The sequence below is a fragment of the Plecotus auritus genome, assembly GCF_963455305.1.
Source record: "Plecotus auritus genome assembly, chromosome: 6".
In the NCBI taxonomy this organism is placed as follows: domain Eukaryota; kingdom Metazoa; phylum Chordata; class Mammalia; order Chiroptera; family Vespertilionidae; genus Plecotus; species Plecotus auritus.
Window position 1 is genome coordinate 141,570,275 of NC_137773.1, and position 20,993 is coordinate 141,591,267.

At 50.0% G+C, this 20,993-nt stretch overlaps 1 protein-coding gene across 3 annotated transcripts in view; it reads left to right on the plus strand.

Moving 5' to 3' along the window:
* The window catches only part of SLC6A1 (solute carrier family 6 member 1), a 44,513-nt gene extending 25,456 nt beyond the window's left edge, over positions 1–19,057 (plus strand). For all 3 annotated transcript variants that reach the window (XM_080673817.1, XM_080673818.1, XM_080673819.1), the window contains exons 4-16: positions 358–489; positions 1,052–1,152; positions 1,923–2,032; positions 3,653–3,785; positions 6,925–7,059; positions 7,269–7,372; positions 7,726–7,850; positions 9,022–9,134; positions 9,523–9,654; positions 12,481–12,583; positions 13,615–13,715; positions 14,603–14,770; positions 16,710–19,057. In XM_080673817.1, the coding sequence (XP_080529943.1) occupies positions 358–489; positions 1,052–1,152; positions 1,923–2,032; positions 3,653–3,785; positions 6,925–7,059; positions 7,269–7,372; positions 7,726–7,850; positions 9,022–9,134; positions 9,523–9,654; positions 12,481–12,583; positions 13,615–13,715; positions 14,603–14,770; positions 16,710–16,814 (1,562 nt within the window). In that variant the 3' untranslated portion in view covers positions 16,815–19,057. The remainder of the gene's footprint in view (positions 1–357; positions 490–1,051; positions 1,153–1,922; positions 2,033–3,652; positions 3,786–6,924; positions 7,060–7,268; positions 7,373–7,725; positions 7,851–9,021; positions 9,135–9,522; positions 9,655–12,480; positions 12,584–13,614; positions 13,716–14,602; positions 14,771–16,709) is intronic.
* The last annotated feature ends 1,936 nt before the right edge of the window (positions 19,058–20,993 follow it).

A 20,993-nucleotide genomic window follows, 5' to 3' on the forward strand; every position in this document is an offset into this window, starting at 1 on the left:
GACCCCACAGAAATATTCCACTTAGACCTTTTCTGGGGCAACCTTAGTGGAATGGGTCCCCTAAAGACTCCAGAAGGAGTGTCAGGCCCCACTTCCTATTTCTTGTCCTTTTACCAAAGGATTCTGAAAGGGTGATGTCCTCTGTCAATGATCTAAAAGTTCACCTCTGCATGTGCAAAGTGCGGGTCATGTGTTTTGAGCAGGAACATCCTTGGGCTTTGGCTGTGGGTGCTACTTTTGAGGCAGAGTGTACGGAGGAAATCATGGCAGAGACCCCAGAATGCCCTGTGTGATGCTCTCTGCCCGGGGCTTCTCCAAAGCCATAGGCCACGAGCATCTCTCTTCTCGACCCCGCAGGGGCCTTCCTGATCCCCTACTTCCTGACGCTCATCTTTGCGGGGGTCCCACTCTTCCTGCTGGAATGCTCCCTAGGCCAGTACACATCCATCGGGGGCCTGGGGGTGTGGAAGCTGGCCCCCTTGTTCAAAGGTAAGTCTGCAGAGTGGGGCCGTGGGTCGTGGCGATGATCTTGCCCACAGGATGGTGGCAAAGCCAGGGCCTTCCCAATATGCTTGACCCCTCTGGACAGAGGGAGCTGCTGAGCCACGTCTGAGCAGAGAGGAGCCATTAAGGGGCCAGGTAACAGATGACCACGCTGGCCAAAACCTAGGGTGGTAGAGAGGAGGACCCAGTCTGGAGGCCTCATATTCACATCTGCCTGCCCTGTTCTGTGAGCTCATTTCCCTGGCATGTGCTGGGTGCGACTTTCTTGGCTCCCTTGCTCGGTGCTGACAGATACTCAGGTGAACACGTGGAGGATCATGCTTTCCTGTAGGCCCAGCCCCAGCCCCACCTTCAGCCAGTCTGTGTGGGGGGCCCCAGACACCAGGCCTGGCTCCCTCACTTGCCAGATGCATGTGACCTTAGCCAAGTTCCTGCCTCTCTCCAAGGTCGAGTGAAATTGTAGACATTGTGGGAAATGATAGCAGTGACATGCCCTGGGGCAATTGTGGTTATTAAACAAGTATCATGAGGGTGTGTTCCCTCCCAGGAGTGGGCCTTGCCGCGGCTGTGCTGTCCTTCTGGCTGAACATCTACTACATCGTCATCATCTCCTGGGCTATCTACTACCTGTACAATTCCTTCACCACGGTGAGTGGCCCTCCACCCACTCCTTGAGAAAGAGCCAGACCCAGAGTCCACCCTCCATCCAGTAGGACCACAATTCTGCTAACAGAGCCGTTCCTCTAGCGGCAGGGGGTGAGGTGGTCTTCAGCAGCCCTTGTCTCCCCACAATTATAGCCCCATGACCTGAGCCCCTGTTCTGGGCCAGGCGCTTTGTGGGGTAACATCTAACCCTCATGACACCCCTCTAAGATGTGTATTGTTAGCCCATTTTATATGAACCCAGGTTCAAACCCTGACGCTACTATATACCAGCTGTGCAACTTTGGGGATGAGACTTAACCTCTCTGAGCCTCAGTGCCCTCCTATAGTTGTGAGAATTGAGTGTAAAAGTGTGTGCAGTGCTTAGGTCTGTGCTTGGTAAGCACGGTAAGTAATCACTGTCAGTATCCATGTGCACCGGCTCAAAGGTGCATAGCTTGGAAGCGGTCCCGGATGGACAGACAAAACCTTATGGTGCAGTTTGGAAAGCTCATTTTCTGAGTGAAAAGCTTGAGGTTCAGATATCAGCAATGACACTTAGGTGCTGTGTGATCTTGAGCAAGTTGCTGGCCCTCTCTGATCTCTAAAATGGGGCTCACAGTAGGACTTGCATTCAGGAGCTGTTGGGAAGGGGAGGTGAGAAAACGGCTGTGAGGAGGCTCAGGGGACCGTAAGGATGGACAGGGTGTGCTAGGATCACTGTTGCCAACGTCTGTGGCTCAACAGGGTTTGTCTGTGTCACTGTGTCTTTGCAGACACTGCCATGGAAACATTGTGACAACCACTGGAACACAGACCGCTGCTTCTCCAACTATAGCATTGCGAACACCACCAACATGACCAGCGCTGTGATGGAGTTCTGGGAGTGAGTGCAGGGTTATTCGTGGTGGGTGGCATATCAGCCCGGGCCAGCAGGTACAGAGGCACCTCAGAAGGCTGATGGGAGAGATAGGTGAAGGACTATTTGTGGAGATGTGGGCAGGGCTAAGGGAGCCCCAGGAAAAGGTGAAACCCCTCTCTCCCCAGAAAAAGCTGAACCTTGGAAGAGCCACTAGATCTGTGCTAGACCTTTGGTAGAGAAACCCAGCTGCAGCAGAGCCACAGGTAGCAGGGAGAATACATCCCCAACATCACTCTCCTCCCACCCTCCGAGCTCCTGCTATTGCTCAAACCCAGAAGAAGCCGGAAGGCAAGGGAACTGGCAATAGAGCCATAGCTTTCAGCCTCCAGGGCAAGAGCAGGGTGGAGAAGGGTAGACAACGGCCAACGGAGAGGAATGACCATCCTAGGCCGAGAAGAATCACTAGGAGAGGCCAATAAAGTCCCAGTTCATTCTGAAAACCAGTCCTGGGTCACTTAGAATGAAGACACACACACAAACACGCACGCGCGCACGCACGCACACTGTCCATAGTGAAGGCCATGCTGATTGTTTCATCATAGAAGGTGCAAATTAGGAGCATTCATTTTTCCAAAATGAGGTCCTGAGACCCAAATCTCTTTGGCGTGAAGGCAGCATCTGTGCTGGGCAGATGGATGGGGTCTACCTGGAAGTTTCCACTGCACCGTGGATAAGCTGCCAAGAGGAGCCGTCTCAGGAGGTGTCAGAACATGTGAAATGTGCTTGGCGAGGCTGTCTCCTTACGAATAAATATCAGATTCTACTCTTGCTGGTTCTGCTTTCAGGCATCTCCCACATACAGTTGTCTCCCACATGTCCAGGCTTTTCATTCAATCATTTATTCAATAAACATCTCTTGAGCACCTACTATGTGCCAGTCTGGTTAGAGATGTGGATAAGTAAACAGGCAGTGACAACACCAAGTGACCAGCACTAAAAGGAGGGACATGGAAGGCTGTGGGGGGCCCAAGGAGGCGCCTGGACCAACCTGGGTGAGGAATGGCATCTAAGGATGAAAAGCAATGTCAGGGAGACAGGTGTTGGAAGAGTATGCGTGAAGGCTCGGAGGCAGGTGACAGCAAGCAAGCTGGAGTGAGGAGATGACAAGTAGTCCAGTCTTAGGAGAGCTTGTGGGGTCTGTGGTGAGAGCCAAGACTAGGGAGAAGCAGGGGCCAGCTCATCACAGCTTGCAAGAGCCACCTGGAGAGCTGGGCTTCATTCTGAGAACAATAAGAAGCTATTCATTGCAGAACTTTAAGCGGAGCAGTGACGTGACCAGACTTGCGATTAGAAGGATCTCTGGGGACTGGAGTGGGGACAGAGAGAAAGTGAAGGTGGGGATCCTGTGAGGAGACCTGCAGCCATCTAGGTGAGCAACAATGGAGGCTGAATTAAGGCACTGGCACGTCAGCACTTTCTACCGATCAGTATAATGGGCCCCACAGTCCCCACCCAGCTCTTAGATCTCAGTGACCACAGAAGTCAGCACAGTCACAGTGGAAGATATTACCTGTGTGCACACACTGGCCCAGCTCCCGGGTCTATCCAGCCCCCGTGACTTTCACCTCCCTCCTGTTCCATCAGGCGTAACATGCATCAGATGACGGACGGGCTGGATAAGCCGGGTCAGATCCGCTGGCCTCTGGCCATCACCCTGGCCATCGCCTGGATCCTTGTGTATTTCTGTATCTGGAAGGGTGTTGGCTGGACTGGAAAGGTAAGAGATGTGCACAGTGGGAACTAGAGAGGGATGCAGGGATCTCCAACCTGGGCAAACAGTCTGTGCCTCCCAGGAACCCTTTCCATCTTTAATTTAAGCAGGTCCCTTCATCACACTGTGCCTCAGTTTTCCTTCCTATAAAATGGGAATAACATTACCTACCTTTGGGGAGGTGTAAGGATTAAAGGAAATAATGCAAATCAGGCACTTAACACAGTGCCAGGCTCACATTAAGTCTCTTGAGATTAACCTGGGCCTGGCAGAGCCACTGCAAAACAGGGTAAATGTTGCTCGTGGACCGTTAAACAAACTGTCCCTGAGCACCTACTCTGTTCCAGGCCTTGTCCTAGGTGTGGCGGGTCCAGGGGTGACCACTCTACATCCCGGCTTTGAAGAGCAACAGAGATGGATTGATTAATAGTTGAATACTCAGGCCTTGTATTCAAATGGACCTGAGTTCAGATCCCAACTTGGCCATTGACTGGGCCCTATGCCCTTGGGCAAGTCACTTCACCTCTCTGAAACTTAGTTTCTTCCTCTAAAAATAGGGCTAATCCTATGCTTATCTGTTGGTTTGTTATGCAAATCAAATGAGCCCTGATTTTGTAAGGCACTCTGCAGCTGGCAAGGGGAGTTATTGTTTTTGTTTTTATTATTGGCAAGGGCAGAGCCAGGCCAAGTTGGGTTGTGCAACCTGGGGACATGGGTGGGGAGCTTGCCAATCAAACTGGGGGGGGAGGAAGACTGGCCTCAAACCTACATTTTACCCCCTTTAAATCCCACCCCATGAGTCCGGGGACAGAAGATGACCAAGTCTCACTGGTGTTGGTCTGAAGGACTCAGGGCAAGTGTGTTGTCTGAGGTCATAAAGTAAGTGAGGGAGAGAAAGGATTCGAACTGACTAAGGCTGGAGACAAGGAGGTTCAGGCTGCCTAAGAAGCTGAATGAGCAAAACAGAACCTCAGTGAATTCCACACTGGGCATGGGCACAGCTGATGAAAAACTGCCCCATTTAGTCTGGTGGGACTTTTGGACCCAACAGGTTCTCAAATTCAAGGCTGGTGTCACAGCAACTCCATTCTGTCCCTGGGCTGCACAGGGAGGAGGAGGCCACAGTTGTCTCCAGGCCCAGCTTTTAGAAGCAGAAGAATGTAGGGGCCTAGTCCCCTGGTGCCCCGCTGTGTGCTCTTGGGCAAGTCAGTTCACTTCTCTGAGCCTTAGTCTCCTCATCTGTGAAGCGGTCACAATAATGGTACCTTACAGGGTTGTTACAAAGACTTGAGGGGGATAATCTACACAGAGTGTGTAGCATATGCCCAGCACACAGTAGGCACTCAATACATGACATCAATTATAATCATTTTTGGGTGGTATCTAGAGTTCCTGCTACATTAGAAGACTGGCTACTTCTTGGGGACAGAGGTAGGACCTCCCTCATACATCTTTTGAGTGAGCCAACCAGTCCATCAGTAAACATTCACTGAGCACTTACTGTGTACTTAGCTCCATGCTGAACATGGAAGATACATTGAACTGCAAGACCAGCAGCAAATATTAAGCATGTTGTATGTCCTCATGCAACCAAACTTTCTCACTAGCAAGGTTGATTGTACCCATTTTCCAGGCAAGAAAACAGATAGGCTTACGGAGGATAAGTTATTGACCCTCTATCACATAGCTTGTGGGTCCCCGATAGTTCTGACTCCCCTTTTCCTAATTCCAAGTACAGCGATTTTGCTATGGGATTGTGGCCGGCTTTCCTAACCCTGAAGAATCTCAGAGTCAACTCAGGGAGATGAAACTAACCCAAAGAACAATTTATGCTGAGCATGACTCCAAGATATAAAGGTCATTGAACCTGAAAATTGCTCTCTCACACCACTGAGCAAAGAAATGTAATCTCCGCTTTTTGATGATTAATTTGGCAAGAAGTAATTTTTAAGATGATTATACCCAGGAAAGGTGCTCTCTGTAATGCTGGGCAAAGTTCAATTTCTGGAAGGTAATTAGGCAACATGGGTTAAAAGCCTTTGAGAAACTTATTCCTTTTTTTTTTTTTTTTCAGTAATTCTACTTCTAGAAATTTTTCCAAAGACAAATATCATTTTTTAGTACAAGTTGCAGTAATTTTTATTATAATTTGCCTATTTTTGTAGACAAAGTTTTATATTCAGGGGTACCCAATGTGGTAGAATTAAGATTGACATAAACTTGGAAGTGACCTCAATGGGTGGTGGAACCTCCTGAGGGACTATTTTGTATAATTAAAAAATTACAGCCGAAACCGGTTTGGCTCGGTGGATAGAGCGTCGACCTGTGGACTGAAGGTCCCAGGTTCGATTCCGGTCAAGGGCATGTACCTTGGTTGCGGGCACATCCCCAGTGTGGGGTGTGCAGGAGGCAGCTGATCGATGTTTCTCTCTCATCGATGTTTCTAACTCTCTATCCCGCTCTCTTCCTCTCTGTAAAAAAATGAATAAAATATATTTAAAAAAAAATTACATTGTTATGAGACAGTAAAACAATTTTTAGTAGATAAAACAAGAAACAAAGCTGTATGTACTGTGTGTTTTTTTAGTTTTAAGCATGTTAAATGAAAAGGCAAGTACATCATTTTGTAAGAAAACGTGATCATATATGCAAAGGAAAGTCTCAAAAGGGGAACAGTAAAACATCAACCTCCATGCATTGGTGCATTTGTGTGGCATTTATCGAGTATCCACTATATACCATGGACTGTTCTAGGCACTGGGAAAACAGGGACGTGAACAAGACAAGCCCTGACCTTCATGTAACTTACCTTCTAGAGGCTGTTGAAAGGAACTCTGTGTTCATATGTGATTTTTAAAGTTTTCCTGTCATCACATGTATTACTTTAATTTAAACAGAAATCAAAAAGTAGGAGGGATAGGGGAAGGGAAAATTCGGGCACTGAGCTGGTTGGTTCAGACTCCAAGGAGGAGCTGCAGAAAAGTGGCCAAGCAGAGCATGTTATGAATCCAGGAAGGCTTCCTGGAGGAAGAGAACTAGAACCAAGCCCAGAGCCACAGCAGGTATAGAGTAGGTGAAGTGGGGAAGGACGAGGCATAGGTGTGCTGGGGCGTGGGGGTGACCATATCACCCACTTTCCTCCCAGGTGGTCTACTTCTCAGCCACATATCCCTACATCATGCTGATCATCCTGTTCTTCCGTGGAGTGACACTGCCGGGGGCCGGGGAGGGCATCCTCTTCTACATCACACCCAACTTCCACAAGCTGTCGGACTCTGAGGTGAGCGGTCCTCCTGGCCCCGGGTGTACTAGAAGGCACCCGTTCGGTTACGTGCACACCTGAGTCCTGAGGGTTATTGCAGCTCTCTGACCCTCCTGCGTAAACTGGGATGGCTGCCAGGAAGAGCTGGTTAGCGCATATAAGTGGCCCTGCAGCACGGCGGCTTTATGATTATAAATTTTGACTGTTTTTTCTCATTCTGCCTATAGGTGTGGCTGGATGCTGCTACTCAGATTTTCTTCTCCTACGGGCTGGGCCTAGGATCCTTGATCGCTCTTGGGAGCTACAACAGTTTCCACAACAACGTCTACAGGTGCCAGTGCACAGGAGCACCTCCTCTGCAGCCACAGCCCCCCACGGCCGCAGCCCCCCTGCAGCCGCAGCCCCCCTGCAGCCGCAGTCCCTCCACCCCAGCGGCCACAGCCCCCGTGGCTGTGCCTCAGGCCTTTCCCCTCTGTTAACTCTGTCTTTCTCAGAGCCAGTCCCTCTGGCCACTCCTTCTAGTTCCACTCCTTCCCCAGAGGTGGAGGCGGGGGGTGGGGAGGTGGACCCACCAGCCCTTTAGCCCCACTGACAGGCACCCTATCCACCTTGCCCTTTGCTAGCCACCACCTACTAGCTCACCATCCTGCCACCCACCCTCCCTGACTGTGCCTTCCCTCGCAGGGACTCTATTATTGTCTGCTGCATCAATTCATGCACCAGCATGTTCGCAGGATTTGTCATCTTCTCCATCGTGGGCTTCATGGCCCATGTCACCAAGAGGTCCATTGCTGATGTGGCGGCCTCAGGTCAGCACCGCACAGGACCCGGGCTCTGGAGAGGGAGGGCCTGGCATTTGCGGTCGAATCACCACCTTCGCTCACTGGCATGGAGGTTACTGTGTGCCAGGCAGCGCGCTGAGCATTTACGTGGACTGTATCCCTGGATCGTCCTGACACTGTGGAGCTAGGAAGGTGGTAGAACTTTGCAGTTGAGCCCAGACCTGGCTGATTGCAGAGCCTGGCCATACTGTCACATCTAACTCAATCCTGAGCATCCGGGGGGAGAAGACTCACACATGCCCCAAGGATATAAACTTTGGTCCAACTCAGACATGTTCACCATCATGACACAAAGCACCCACGTCCGTGCATTTGTCCCAGTTCCAAAAATATTCTCATCAAGGGGGCTGTGCCCCTTCTGCTCTCCATGCAGATAGGCACGGGGTCCAAGGAAATACCTAGGCAGCCCTCCCTTCCCTGCTCAGCCAGGAAAGCAGCAAACATGAGGACCCACTGTGTGTACAGCAGAGGCTCAGGAAGGAAACATCATAGGTTATGCTGAAAGGAACGTTCTCCCCCGAGGCCCTAATCTCCCCGACGTGGGCAGCCCACCACCTCATTTCTCTGGAACCCACAGCCACCACCCCTCTTTCCAGAGCCAGACCCCAGGGTGGTTATAGTCTCCTTTCTTTTCCTGCCAAGGTTTTCCTGATCACTTGAATATCACCCCACCCCCCGACACTCAAACACAACATTCCCACACTGACCTCCTCAAGCTTTCTCCTCCCCTGTGCTCCCCATTACAGCAAAGGGTTAGCCAGCCATTGCCCAGGACAGAGCCCCAGCATCACTCTGTACCCTTTCATCACCTTCACTTGCAAACCAACCAAGGACAGGACCTGCCCATTCTACTTCCTTTTTCTCCATCTGGTCACCTCTCTGCCCCTGCACTGTCCCCATTGCTGGCCAGGCCAGCGCAGTTCCTCATCCCATCCCACTGGTTCCCTTGACTGTGGACCCAACCCTACGACCTCCCCCACCACGCACATACTTTTTCCTCAAGTATAAAAGGGGGCTGACAATACTCACAAGGTTTCTTGGAAGATGAAATGAACCTTAGAAAGAAAGTGGGTGTGTATTGAATATGTTGTAGGTGCTTGGTACGTTTCACTTATATTTTTTATCCTCTCTCCCACAGGCCCCGGGCTGGCATTCCTGGCATACCCAGAGGCAGTGACCCAGCTGCCCATCTCTCCCCTCTGGTCCATTCTCTTCTTCTCAATGCTGCTGATGCTGGGCATTGACAGCCAGGTGAGGATGTTCTCCCTGGCACCTTGAGGAGCCCCTCACCCAGCCTTGCCCATCTGGGAGGAAGCAGAAAGGGGAGGCCACTGCCCTAGGTCCCCTGAGAAGATGGCCTAGAGTTTCAAACCCCTAGAATGTCCCACCACATGAAACTTCAGGGAACAGCTCAGCCACCTTCCCCACTTTTGAGATGGGGAAGCTGATGCTCAGAGTGAGGGACTCTCCTGAGTTCACAAAGGGAGGCAGAGGCAGAGGCAGATCTGGCCTGGATCCCGGGGCTCAACTAGCCCTGCTGTCTCAATGCTGCTGGGCTCTCCCGTCTCCCGCCAATCAGGCTTTGGGTGGGTTGGGGTTGGGGCCCTCCACGGGTGGCTGACCCCTGTTTCCCCTGAAGTTCTGCACTGTGGAGGGCTTCATCACCGCCCTGGTGGACGAGTACCCCAAACTCCTCCGCAACCGCAGGGAGCTCTTCATTGCTGCTGTCTGCGTCGTCTCCTACCTGATTGGCCTCTCTAACATCACTCAGGTAAGGGCAGTAAGCACCTGGCACACCTCTGGTGCTGCCTGCCCCAGGGCCACTCCCAGGCCCTCGGCACCTCAGCCTTGTCTTAGCCCACTTTACCTCCCAAACCCCGTTCATTGAATACCTTCTCAAGGCCAGCACACACTGCAAGAAGATGGGGTGCCTTCCCTTAAGGAACTCCTGGGTTGATGGGAGACACAGACATGATGCAGAAATGATGGGCGGAGCTAGAGAATATAGCTGCTAACCTGGCCTAGGGCAACTGGTACTCTTCCTGGAGAAGGGGATGCAGGGGCTGAGTTTTAAAAGACTTGCAAAAATTAACCAGAGTCCTGGCTGGGTAGTTTAGTTAGTTGGAGTACTGTCCCGTACACCAAAAGGTTGCAGGCTTGATTCCCAGTCAGGGCACATACCTAGGTTGTGGGTTTGATCCCCAGTTCAGATGTGCATTAAATAAAAACTTCCTCGGGTGAGGATTTTAAAAAATTTAACTGGAGAGTCCAGGTGGAGTTAGTTGGGCCTTTGAAGTTGACACTGCCCTTCCCTTTCATTCCTACTTTTTTTTTTCCCTTTGGATATTAATGAGCTAGGCTCTCTGCATTCAAGCCCCCTCTCAGTCTACTCAGAAGACAGAAATATAACTGATGAATTGTACAACAAATACAAATGACCCTAAAGCCATGAGCTCAGCCCGTGGGTCTGATTTATGATCCACAGAACCACCCTAGATTCAGATACCGTTCAAACCTGGAATTATTGTTCATTCATTCTTTCATAATTGATGAACACCAACTACGGGCCTGGTGTGACATTGGAGATTCAGAAGTTAACATGACAGACAGTATCAGCTCTCTTGGATAAAACTGACATACACATTAGATCATTAAATGCCGAAGAAAAGAGGATAGTGGAACAGAGAATGACTAGCAGGGACGGGAAAGATAATACCACAACAGAGAAGTCAGGGGCAGTCCCTCTAAGGAAGTGATAGTTGAACTGAGACTCAAATGAGAGGAAGATCCATCCAGGGGAGACCTAGCTAGGGAAAGAAAGCACAGCAGGTGCAAAGACCCTGAGGTGGGAATGGGCTTGGTGAGCTTGAGGAACAGAGTGGTGGGGGCAGAGGGAGTGAGGGGCTAAGTGGGGGATGCAGAACCAGAGATCATGCAGGACCTTGAAGACCAAGGCATTGGATTTTATTTTATTATTTTATTTTCTATATTTCTACTTATTTATGTATTATACTAGAGGCCCAGTTCACGAAATTCGTGCACGGGGCGGGGTGTCCCTCAGCCCAGCCTGCACCCTCTCCAATCTGGGACCCCTCGAGGGATGTCCAACTGCCCGTTTAGGCCCGATCCCACCACTGGGATTGGGCCTAAACAGGCAGTCAAACATCCCTCTCACAATCCAGGACTGCTGGCTCCCAACTGCTCACCTTCCTGCCTTCCTGATTGCCCCTAACCGCTTCTGCCTGCCAGCCTGATCACCCCCTAACCACTCCCCTGCCCTGATTGATGCTTAACTGCTCCCTGCCAGCCTGTTTTCCCCTAACTGCCCTCCCCTGCAGGCCTGGGTCCCCCCCAACTGCCCTCCCCTGCAGGCCCGGTCACCCCTAACTGCCCTCCCCTGCAGGCCTGGTCCCCCCCAACTGCTCTCCCCTGCAGGCCTGGTCCCTCCCAACTGCCCTCCCCTGCTGGCCTGATTGCCCACAACTGCCCTCCCTTGCAGGCCTGGTCCCTCCCAACTGCCCTCCCTTGCTGGCCACCTTGTGGTGGCCATCTTGTGTCCACATGGGGGCAGGATCGTTGACCACATGGGGCAGCCATCTTGTGTGTTGGAGTGATGGTCAATCTGCATATTACTCTTTTATTAGATAGGATAGAGACCTGGTGCACGGGTGGAGGCCAGCTGGCTTGCCCTGAAGGGTGTCCCGGATCAGGGTGGGGGTTCCCTTGGGGCGTGGGGCGGCCTGGGCAAGGGGCCTGTGGTGGTTTGCAGGCCGGCCACGCCCCCTGGTGACTCAAGCAGAGGCCCAGGTATCTGGGGTTTATTTATCTTCTATAATTGAAACTTTGTAGCCTGGAGTGGAGCCAAGCCTTCTGCTTGCTCTGTGGCAGCAGCCATTTCTGTTGGGATTTATGTATCTTCTATAATTGAAACTTTGTAGCCTTAAGCAGAGGCCTGGGCCGGCTAGGGCTGCAGAAGCTTGGCTTCCTCCATCGCCGCAGGCAACTCTAGCCTCCTGCTCTTTCCAGCTCCGTGGCTGCCGCCATTTCTGTTTGGATTTATGTATCTTCTATCATTGAAACTTTGTAGCCTTGAGTGGAGGCCTAGGCCGGCAAGGGCAGGCGGAAAGCTTGGCTTCCTCCATCGCCGGGGAAACCCAAGCCTCCCTCCTGCTCTCTGTGGCCATAGCCATCTTGGTTGGGTTTATTTGCATATTCGTTCCTCATTGGCTTGTGGGCTTGGCTGGTGGGTGTAGTGGAGGTACGGTCAATTTGCATATTACTCTTTTATTAGATAGGATTATTGTCTTATTCAAGCCATGGAAGGTTTTGAGCAGGGGAGGGACTTGACTGACTCAACATTGTGGACAGATGGCTCCTCTTCTTTCTTCCAGCCTTACCAGAAATGGGGCACTTCCCTCCATGCCCCCCACATTTGCACATTTTCTGCCCAATCCCAGAGAATCAACACCCACACCCTCCTTGCTGCAGTTTAGCCTAACCCCAGCCTCATCAGACAGTAAAGCCCAGTTTGATTGTGAACTGAATGCACGGGTCCCTGGCGGAAGTGGCCTCACTCTCACCGTTTTTGCTCCTGCAGGGGGGCATTTATGTCTTCAAGCTTTTTGATTACTACTCTGCCAGTGGCATGAGCCTGCTGTTCCTCGTGTTCTTTGAATGTGTCTCCATCTCCTGGTTTTACGGTGAGCATCAGCCCTCCTCCCCCTATCATTCATTCATTCATCATTCCTGTCTTCAGTTACCATTCAACCAGTACAACTTGAACACCAGGCCCCTTCCATACCTTCATGTATTTAGTTCTCACAACAACTCGATGGTGTTACCACAGGAGGTCCCATGTTTAGAAGCTATCATAAGAAGAACAGTTAAATAAACTCATTTAAAATGGGAACCACAATTTCTTCGTAAATATTGGGATAAAATGGTTTGTTTGAGATTTTATCTAGAAAAGGGAAATCAACACTACAAAAAATTCTACAGTTAAAAGTATGCACTATCTTAGAACAAAGACTGAAGAAAATAATGACTTTATTTGTTAGTTTTGTGGCCTAAGTTTCCAGACCAACTGTATGATAGTCCAAGCATATCCTTCCCTACTCCTTGATGATCACAGCAAGGTGATGTGTTTGAGAGAAATGTTCTCCGGGGTCCCTCTTAGTACTTGATAATCATTGTATCTTTCTTGCCACTTCTCCTCCCTTTCCTCAACTCTAACTGGCCTATTGCTATCAGATCCTCCTTGTCAGTGACTTTGCTTATAATGGGATCAGTGCCCAGCATTACTTCATGACATCTGTGGGTCTTTGCAGGATTTGCTGTTCTTTGTAATCTATCACCAATTGCTGATAGCATCAGATCAACAGGGAAAACCATCCTGGCCCAGTAAGGCTTTGCAGGAATGGCTGGGACAGATGGTGCTTGGGGGGACATTAAGAATGATGAGGACACGTTTTGTAAGCATATCCGATTTTTGGTAGATATTTTCACATTAAGGTAATTTGCTTTCCCACACTACCTACTTGCTGTGGGGATTTGTTTATTGATTAATTAGATAATGAGCACCCCTCAGAGCATTAGCCCCATGTTACAGACTGAGGCCCAGAAAGGTTGGGTGATTTATGTATGGTCATACTGTGAGAAAGGGATAGATTGAGTTTAGCCTGTAATGCCCACAATTCATCCATCTGTCCTGCTTTTGCTCCAAATGTCACAGGTGTCAACCGATTCTATGATAACATCCAAGAGATGGTTGGCTTCAGGCCCTGCATCTGGTGGAAACTCTGCTGGTCCTTCTTCACCCCAATCATTGTGGCGGTAAGGACAACACCTGACCAGCCCTGCTAGAGTGAGCACAGACTAGGCCCTGGGTCCAGAGAAAAACTTCTGGAGGCAGAGGTGGATGGAAGAGGCCCCAGGCCCCTGTTCCCTAATAATACCACTGCCTGCCATTTGTTGAGCATCTGTTTTGTTCCCTGCATGACGCCAGACATACTACATCATCCCTACAAACCTCAGACAAGTAGACATTAGTGCCCCATCTTACTCCTGGGGACCCAGCGCTCTCCCAGCCAGTATCACCCATCGTGTCAGTGCTGCACTCGAACCACATCGGCCTGATTCTGAAGCCCAAACTGTTCATACAGGGAGACTTCTCATTCTCGGCACCTCCCATCCCCTTCTGCAAGGGGGAGGTGAGGCATGAGCAGGCCTTGGAGAGGGATGCCCCACGTCCTTGGTGGGGGGGCTGGAGCCACTACACAAGTTGTGTCTTGAACAAGGGCACCCAGCCAATGGCGAATGGTGACTGACATCCAACTATTCTGCTTGCCAAGCTGGTTAACTTGGAGGAAGGGATGTTTTTTCTGTCAGTCCTCTCAGAGGAGTCACCTTTTTCTGTTGGTCCTTCCAGAGGTGTGCCTTTTTCATATTGGTTCTCCCAGGAGGGGTGCCCTTTTCTATTGGTTGTCATGGAAATGGCTCCTTTTGCCATTGGTGCTCCCAGAGCACAAAGGCTTGCACCAAGGCTTCTTATGTGCTGGGAGTGGCCCTGAGTGCAGATTCCCAAGATGTTGAGCCTTTGTGAGGGTCAGCCTCAAGATACTGGTGGGGGGTGGACCTGTCAGCTGCAGGATCTAAGGAGGGACCTTGGCTGACCAATATGTGTGACCTACTGCCCCCCACCCTCTCCCCCACCCTCCCAGGGTGTGTTCCTTTTCAGTGCTGTGCAGATGACTCCTCTCACCATGGGAAACTATGTTTTCCCCAAGTGGGGCCAGGGCGTGGGCTGGCTCATGGCTCTGTCTTCCATGGTCCTCATCCCTGGGTACATGGTCTACATGTTCCTCACCTTAAAGGGCTCCCTGAAGCAGGTAAGCCTCTTCTTCACCCTTTGCGTCATTGGTCCCCTTCCCCCACTGTGCTGGGCACAGCCCCTACCTACCCTTGTGGCGCTCACGGTCTAACAAACAAATCAACAGCCAGTGACAATGGAGTGTTAGAGGTGCCATGATTGGGGTAAACCAGGGAGATGGGTAAGCCCTGCCTGGGTTGTGGAAGGTTAGGGAAGGCGTCTTGAGAGAGGGGATAGCTAAGTATGAGCCAGAGTTAAAAGCAGAAGCAGAAGAATGTTCCTAGAAGACGGGGGGAGCATGTGCAAGGCCCACAGGTATAAACTTATCACTGTGGCTGGAGGGTAGAGTGAGGAGGGGTGCAGGGGGGTGATCAGAGATGAGGATGGGAATTTATGGTCTGGCCAGATCATGGAGGGCTTTGAAGATCGCAACAAGAACTTTGGACTGTATCCTAAGGGTAATGGGGAGCCATCGAGGGTTCGGAAAAAATGAAGGGTGGAATCAGACATGTTGAGGGCTTCCTCGAGACCTCATTTGTGAGCTTGATAAAGAGAAAATATGGTCTTATCCTCAAGGGAAGGCAGAGCCTATGAGGTGTGCTTCCCTAGCAGGGGCTCACTAGCATGTGCTACGTCCATGCCAGCTCTTCGGTATCAAATTCTTGAGTGAAACACGGCAGTGCTGGAGGTAGCCAGGTGCTAGAGACAGGAATGGAGTGAGTGTAGGCTGAGGATATTTCGCTGAGGAAGGATGGAGAATCAGATTATGGAGGCCACAGCTAGGAAGATCCGAATCAGTGGCTCTCAACCTTGTTTCCCACCAAGATTTCCTCGCTAGAAGGAGGGGCTCGGGTCTGCAGCACAGGGAAGGGGAGGGGAGGGTTGTGTGCTGTCCCTGGAGTTGCTGGAGCCTCCTTTAGTCACAGATGGAGAATCTGGGCCACATGAGGAAACCACTTACCCATTCCTTGCAGAGCTGGGGCCTGCAGCCCTTTTATCCAACTCCAGGTTCAGAGTTTTCATTTCCCATTGTTCTCTGCTGAGCCTCGAGAGGAAGCCAGGTCTGCATTTGCGGAGGAGAGCACAGCCTGCGCGAAGGCACCGTGGTGGGAAAGGGCAGCAAGGCGCGTCTGAAGACGGCGTGTTAGCTGATAAGGCAGGACTGCAGGATATGCGTGGAGAAGGTGGTGGGAGAGTCAAACATCCAGCGAATATGCATTGAGCATCTACTATATGCCAGACATTATTGTCAGGACTTGGGACGCGGCATTGAACAAAACAGGCAAAAATCCCACCCTCTAGGAGAGGAATATCAACAAATAACAAAATGAAAACACATTAGATGGGGAGGAGTACTATGGAGAAACCCAAAGTAGGAAGGGGTTTAGGGAGTGCTGGGCAAGGCCTCACTGAGGGGATGACACTGAGCCAAGACCTAAGGAGGTAGACACCGAGCAGTATCACTATCTCAAAGGAAGAATGTACCAGACAGGGAACAGCAAGTGCAAAGGCCCCAGGGCAGGTGCATGCCTGGTGTGTGAGGAGCAGGGAGGAGGCCAGCATGGCGGGAGTGAAGTAAGTGAGGGGATGAGGGAAGGACATGGTGGCCTGAGATGACAGCGGCCAGATCATATGGGGCCTTAATAGGACTTTGGTGAAATGGGAGCCATTGTTGCATCCTGAGGAGGGAAGCGATCTCTAACATGACTGCCCCCCAACTGCTGTGCTGAGAATAGAACGAAGGGGATGATGGTCAAGGATGGACGTGGAGGGCCATGGGGGTTATTGCTGTAACCCAAGTGAGAGGAGGTGGGCGTGGAGGGTGTGGAGGATGTGGAGACACGGCCAGAGTCTGGGCACAGTTTGAAGGCAGAGCAGACAGAACAGACTTGAAAAGAAGGGGGAACAGAGTGCCAGTCTCCTTCCATCTCAGCCCGAATTCTCCCCGGTGCCCACAGCGCATTCAGGTCATGATCCAGCCCAGCGAAGACATCGTTCGCCCGGAGAATGGTCCAGAGCAGCCCCAGGCCAGCGGCTCAGCCAGCAAAGAGGCCTACATCTAGGGGTGCGAGGTGGCTCGCCACCCCGACGCTCTCACCCCCCACCCGGCTGAGCAGGACCACCACTTGATGTCTGAAGATACCATCTATCTCAACCTACCTCGAGTGGCGTGTCCAGACACCATCACCACGCAGAGAGGGGAGGTGGGGGACAGTCTCACCCCTGCTGGGTCCTGCCTCGGGCAAAAATACTTGTCAGCTCCGGCACCTGCGGGCCGGTGACCTTTTTAATCTGGGCCCCATCAGCATCAAGCAGTGGGCATTTGTGACTGCCGCGGTAGGTCACTTTTATCCCGCCAGCGAGTGTGACTCGGTGAGGCTGCACCCTCCTGGCTTTTAGTCGTTCCCCTGACTGTTCTCTTACTGCCAAAACCCATGACTGTTACCTTGGACTTTGCAGGAGTTCGTTTCCATCGGAAGGCTGCTCTGTTCACATGAAAAGGGCATTTTGTATAACAGAGATTTCTAGGGAGAGCTCACTCTTAAGTAGCAGGAGGCAGCAGAGCTCTCTCCGGCTTTGGTTTTCTCCTTCCCGAGGCAGCTGATTTTAAAACAAGCCCCAAGGACCTCCGTCAGCATTCCCAGGCCTGCTTCTCAAGCAATCTGTACAGTGTCCTTTTTCCCTGCCACCGGCTGCGTGAGCATCTCTGGGGCTAGGCCTTCCTATCCCTCCTCGCCAGGCCATTCTGACGGCATCTGGCCCTGCTCATTGGCAACTGCCACAAGCACAATTAATTTTCTAATCACCATTCTGGGGGACCTACGATCCTGCTGGGGACGTTCCCTAATCGAAGCCCCAGTTTCTCTTAGGATGCCCAGAGTTATAGAGCACAGAACAGCTGTGTAGGAAATCAAGGTCAAGTCCTACCCCTGAGTCCAAATGGATCCAGTTACCTTTTTAAAACTATCTCCTCCCTCACTACTACCCCCCTTCAAAGCTGTGGCCCTCTCACCTTCTCTGAAACTCCTCAGTGGGAGTCCCCTCACTGCCACTAAAATCTACCCAGCCACCAACTGAGGCACTAGTGTTCATCCACACCCCCACCCCCACCCCACCCCCACCTCCAAAGTGCTTCCAAGACTAAAGCTGCTTTCCTGGGAAGTCAATTTTGTTCCTTTCTGGAATGGGCTCCGTGGTGGCGGTGGCAAATCAGCACATCGGGTGGAGACAGTTCCTTGCAAACCCCAGTGACTCAGTGTTTCTCATCTGCCAGGAAATGGGTTCCCAAGTAGCAAATGGTCTGTTGTGCCCTGTAGCTCCTTAGCTAGTTAGCTCACAAACTGTGTTTCACAACTAATCCTTAATAACTATGGTAAATAACTGTGACTGTGGGTTTTTAAATCTCTTGTCATTCTCATCTGACAGTGACCAGTGACCAGCATATCAGTTCTTGCAATAAGGTATTACCCTCAGAATATTAAGCACATTATTGTAGAGGAAACACAAAGCACGTGTACGCATACACACTCATCCTCGCGCGTGGTATTTAGGGTCTTGTTTGATATCGTGTAGGAAATCTAAAACCTGTTCCTGAGATCATCTGTAAAATAGTCTCATTGCTAAGGCATCCCAAATGCCAGCTGGTGACTCCATGATCAAACTGCATATGTATTGTTCAATTATAGGGTTTAGACTGGACAGAACCCTTCACTGTGTATCATGGTCCCACCCCCATCCTGAGTGAATCCCTTTAGAATAAGGGCAGGAAGATGTCAAACTTTCTCTTTGTTCTTCAGTATGAAACTAAGACCAAGTCTTTTTAAAACAAATGCAGTGTATTTTATGTTTGTAAGCAAATCTAAGTGAGATGTTTGGCAAGAAATCCCCTAACTGATTTCCATCCAAACCTACTTATATAGCACAATATTACGTGTCGTACAATTACTGTGAGAACTGTGAATATGTGTAACATTTTTTTTAGTATTTGCCCTGGGGGGAAAAGATATTGTATTATCATATATGCTCTTTTTTTGCAATAAGGATTTATTCTCAGAACACCAAGTAAATCTATCTCTATATAAAAAAATATATGTAATATAAACATATTCAAACTATATACAGAGCCTGTTTTAAAATAATTGCAATGTTATTTAGTAAAATGATCTGTTCTATGGACCAAATGTAAAATATTTATAAATGAAGATGCATTTTAAATGTCTATAAATGGTGTCATAACTGGAGCACGGACATTATGTACATTTCTAAGAATTTAGAGGAAAAATAATAAAGGTTCTATGATCTACAACGTCAGACCTTCAATTCTTGGGGGTGGGGGCACAATTGCCTCTTTAATCAGACAAAACATACACAGAATATTATTTTTCCTCCACAGAGAGAGAGAGATTTGGGCTCACAATTCAGTGAAATAGAGCTGGACTTCCAAAAAGTCTTGGAATGTGTAGCTAAAAACATGTCTCTGCGCTACAAAAGGGAGGTATTCTTACTGTTCTAGAAAATTTTAATGTGGTCTACTAAATAAAGGTCTAAACCCAGGATAATAGGAACATGTTTAGTTAACAAGGACATTCATACATTCACTCATTGATTCATTTCTTAAAATACTATTGTTTTTTAAATTAATATTATATATTTTTATTGATTTCAGAGAGGAAGGAAGAGGGAGAGATAGAAAAATCAATGATGAGAGAGAATCATTGATCGGCTGCCTCCTGCACGCCCCCTACTGGGGATCAAGCCCACAACCTGTGCATGTGCCCTTGACCAGAATCGAACCTGGGACCTTTCAGTCACCAGGCTGACGCTCTATCCACTGAGCCAAACCGGCTAAGTCTTTTTAAATCTTACCTTTAAAATGTTGAATTGTACAAAGAAGTACAAATGGTTCAGTGGACACCCAGGTTCACCAGTTGTTGACATAGTGATAATATTCTCTCTGTCAGTCCAAGTTCAGTCTGGGGAGCAGAATCACCATGAATATTATGGAATAAGGGATTTATTGTAGGAACAAGACCTTATACAGCTGAGGTGGAAGTTAGGAAGTAAGGGTCTGAAAGAGAGAGTTGGGGGGTCAGAGCGAAGTCACTAAGCAGCTTGAGCAGAAGAGGTCTGAGCAATGTGTGTGCCCACAGTGCCTTGCTGCCCCTTTTGCAGATTGAACTCTCAGTGCCCTGTGAGCACAGGATTCCAGTGGATCCACAATGAGTGCACTTGAGTGAGACTCAAAGCCAGCATAAGGTAAGTGTGTGATGTCTGCAACTGAGTAAGCAGCGGCTCCGAGAACCCCACGAGGCCACTATTTGAACTGGCACGTGGTTCCGAAGCAGAAAGAAGGCAAAGGTGTTCTAAGAAACACCCATCACCCAAGGACCCCTCATGTTCTGTTACTCAAGGTGCTTCCCTTAATAGCCAACCACTTACACCGAAAATGATGGCATAGGAGGAAAGGGAAAGATGTGCTAACTCACACTTTCTTTTCCTTCTCAGTCAGCTGAAGGTAGTGAGTATTGGCAGGATGTGATATAAAAGCAACTCAGTTTTGTGTAGGTTTTTCTACTGGTCTGATACGCACAAAATGCCAATGCCTATCCAAGCTTTGAAATCCAATATGTGAAATTCACATATGAACTCAATGCTCTTGCATTTGTATACTATAAAGATGAACAATAAAATTTATGCTAACGATTTAGATTTAAATTTTTCCTTTACTTAGGATAATATTAAATAGGAAATTAAGAACCACCATGACCGGTCAAGAGAAAGACCGTGGAAGGAAGGCAAGGCCTGATTTTAGTACCTTTAGCAGCACTTTTCCCTGCTTTTTGAACCAGGGGCCCTGCATTTGTCTTTTGAACTGTTTTTTAGTATTTACTCTGGGGGAAAAAGATATTGTATTATCATATACTAGAGGCCTGATGCATGAAATTTGTGCAAGAGTAGGCCTTCACAGCCCCGGCTGCCTCACGGCCCCACCCCCCGCCTGCACCCACCTCGGCCTGGCGCTGCCCGACACACACACCCCGGCCCCCGTTCCCCGATTCCACGGAGCCCTCCCCGATTGACCCCCCCCACACACACATCGATCCCCACCCCCCAGCTGGTGGCCTGGGCCTCCCTCTGCAGGGCGATCATGGGACAATGGCAGGCCCCCTGACCAATCGCATCACACCTGCCTTGGCTGGCCTTGCACCAGTGCGTGTCATAGCGTGGTCGTCCGGAAGGTC